The following is a 2845-nucleotide window of genomic DNA, read 5'->3' as shown; positions in this document are numbered from 1 at the left end:
CCCGCAACTGGGGATGTGCCCGCAACCAAGGTACATGCCCTTGACAGGAATAGAACCTGGGACCCTTCAGTCCGCAGGCCGACGCTCTGTCCACTGAGCCAAACCAGCTAGGGCATTCCTCATTTCTTTTATAGTGTTTTTGGTTTCTAGGATTTCCTTTTGATTCTTTCTTAGAGAATGTCCATTTCTCTGCTCACATTATCCATCTGTTCTTGCATGTTGTCTGCTTTTTTCATTAGTGTCCTTAACATTTTAATCATAGTTATTTTGAATTTTCTATCTGCTCTCTCATGTGGGACCCAGAATCCTTTTATCTATCCACTTTGGCATCCTGAACATGTAGTTTTCACCTTGTGTTTGGAAATGGCTTCTCCATCTTGAACCATGACATGGTCTTCCAGGTGTTCTCCAGGAAGGATGAAGGGGAGAGGGAGAGAAGGCCATAGTACTTTTCTTTAAGATACCCTTGTTCTTTAAGGGTATTTCCTTGAGGTTGCTCTCGCTACTTCTGATTCTATCTGAACTAGTAGACCCTGAGTTCACCAGCTGAAGTGGAGGTTGGGAGATGTAACTTTAACTTGGATGTGTCATTGAAGAATGGACATCAGTTTCTACCACAACAGTCCTCCAGAGCTTTCCTCCCATTCTCAAAGAAAGGTGTCTATGACACCAAGTGGCTTAAGAAAATCTGCTTTACATAATGGCTGTGAGAGTCGGGATCATGGTTTATCAACGTCACCCTGGCAGTGAGATTAGCATACCCAGATTACTTAGGCTAAGCACAATCTCATTCACTCACTCAACCTTCCTGAAGGCTTGCTATTGGTCAGGCTTTGAACTGATAATAAGCTAGTCCCAACCTACCCTCAAATCATGACTTCTCTTCCCTGGCAGCTTCCCCAAAGTGCACCTTGTTTCAAGAACAAGCCACGACGAAAGATGATGGTGACAAATATATTTTGTGTAAGGCAAGTGGGTTCTACCCAAAGGACATTAACATAACATGGTATATATATACCCAGGAGAATCCCCAGGGCCAGGAGATTTCTGAAGGCATCACCAATGGTCCAGCCATCAAGAATGAGGACGGCACATTTAATAAAACCAGCTGTTTGAGGCTTGAACACAATGTGGTCACCTGCCAATGTGTGATAAGACACATATCCTTGCCCACCTCCTGCAGGTCCAACTTCCCCATGTCTTGGATAGGTAAGCATCCTCTAAACATTTCCATTACTCTTCACCTTGTGGGGGTATAACGTAACACTCAGGTTCCCAGTTAGTCTAGGCCAGTGATGGTGAACCTATGACATGCGAACTCATTTTTTTGGTTGATTTTTCTTTGTTAAATGGCATTTAAATATATAAAATAAATATCAAAAATACACGTCTTTGTTTTACTATGGTTGCAAATATCAAAAAATTTCTATATATGACACGGCACCAGAGTTAAGTTAGGGCTTTTCAAAATGCTGGCACACCAAGCTCAAAAGGTTCGCCCTCACTGGTCTAGGCCAAGGTGGGGGCCAATGGGGAAGGAGAGAAAGCTCAGTTTTTCCTACTTCAGCCTCAGAGTCAGCAGTTCAGACTAGGTCCCTAAGCCAGGGTGGATCGCCTAATAGGTGGAAAGTGGTGACAAGCGTCCTCAGCGTTGCTGGTAACTTATGGCAGCTTAAGGAGCTGGATGGTCTGTATGACCTGGAATGGGAAGCTTGTCAGCTACTAGGAGAAAGGGGATAGGATCCTGTCCATGCCCCCTGAGGATAAGGGTCTATCAGGGGCCAGAGACCCAAACCTACCAGCAACTCTTCTGGCCAGGCTCCAGGGCCACTGCAAACTGTTGGCTGGTAGAAGTCAAATCAATAGTTCTGTGCTCAAGCTGGGGAGTCCATAGTAGGGAGTCATGAACATGCCAAGGCCTTTCCCCAGGCACCCTAGATTCTGAGCTTAAGACAATACAGCTCACTACAGAATCTTCCTCCCACCCCTGCTAGTGGGGTAGGGTTAATTGAGCTCATATCTTGGTTTCCATGGTCATGGTTCTAGTCCTGGGTGGGGATGACCTTGCAGGTCAAATGCATCTGCCTAGAGCTGAGAGGGGTTAAGGAGGCAGGGGCTGACTGGTTTTGCCAGATGGGGCCTCGGGTGTCCTGGAGGGAGAGAGGAATTGTTTTTGGAAGCAAGGGCCAGAGATGTGTATGAGTGTGGTGTGTGTAGAATATGTGTGGGACATGGGAAATATGGAATTGAAATATGCTTTGTGTGTATAATCTCTCATATAAAAGGCCCATGGCCGTCACGCTGTAACCTTGTCACGACCAAATGAGCAGCGACTCTCTCTCCAGGTAACCTTGTCACGACCAAATGAGCAGCGACTCTCTCTCCAGGGTCGGGGGTTGAGGGAGATGCGGGGGTGAGCGACTAGCGGTAATGAGCAGTGCGGACAGCTGGGGCAAGCGGAAGTGAGCTACCTGCACAATTTTGTGCCTGCTGGGCCTCTAGTATAATATAAGGTGTCCCAACATTCACGCAAGATTTGCAATTGAATTGAATTGCAAGTCTTGTGTGAACTTTGGGACATCCTATAAAAGAGATTTGTGTTGGTGACTTGTGGCTGCTATAATAAATTGCCACAGACTGGGTGGCTTATACTCAACAGCTTTATTTCTCACAGTTATGGAGGCTGGAAGTCTGAGATCCTTGTGACAGCGTGATTTGGTGTCTGGCAAGGGCCCACTTCCTGGTTCATAGACAGCTGTCTTCTCCCTGTATTCTCATATGGTTGAAGGGCAAGGGCACTCAGGGATCTCTTTTATAAGGGCACTTATCTCATTTCTGAGGGCTC

The 2845-nt window shown here is 46.3% G+C and overlaps 1 protein-coding gene across 1 annotated transcript in view; it reads left to right on the top strand.

Annotated features, from left to right (window-relative positions):
* NCR3LG1 (natural killer cell cytotoxicity receptor 3 ligand 1) overlaps positions 1-1209 on the top strand; it is a gene marked incomplete at both ends in the record, with an annotated part of 9567 nt that extends 8358 nt beyond the window's left edge. The window contains one exon of the mRNA XM_006756905.1: positions 895-1209. Within this exon, the coding sequence (XP_006756968.1) occupies positions 895-1209 (315 nt within the window). The remainder of the gene's footprint in view (positions 1-894) is intronic.
* Between the last annotated feature and the right edge of the window lie 1636 nt (positions 1210-2845).

The sequence above is a fragment of the Myotis davidii genome, unplaced genomic scaffold (assembly GCF_000327345.1).
Source record: "Myotis davidii unplaced genomic scaffold, ASM32734v1 scaffold4094, whole genome shotgun sequence".
Taxonomy (NCBI): Eukaryota; Metazoa; Chordata; class Mammalia; order Chiroptera; family Vespertilionidae; genus Myotis; species Myotis davidii.
Note: the sequence above shows the minus strand (reverse complement) of the source record. Positions and strands in the feature narration are given on the sequence as shown.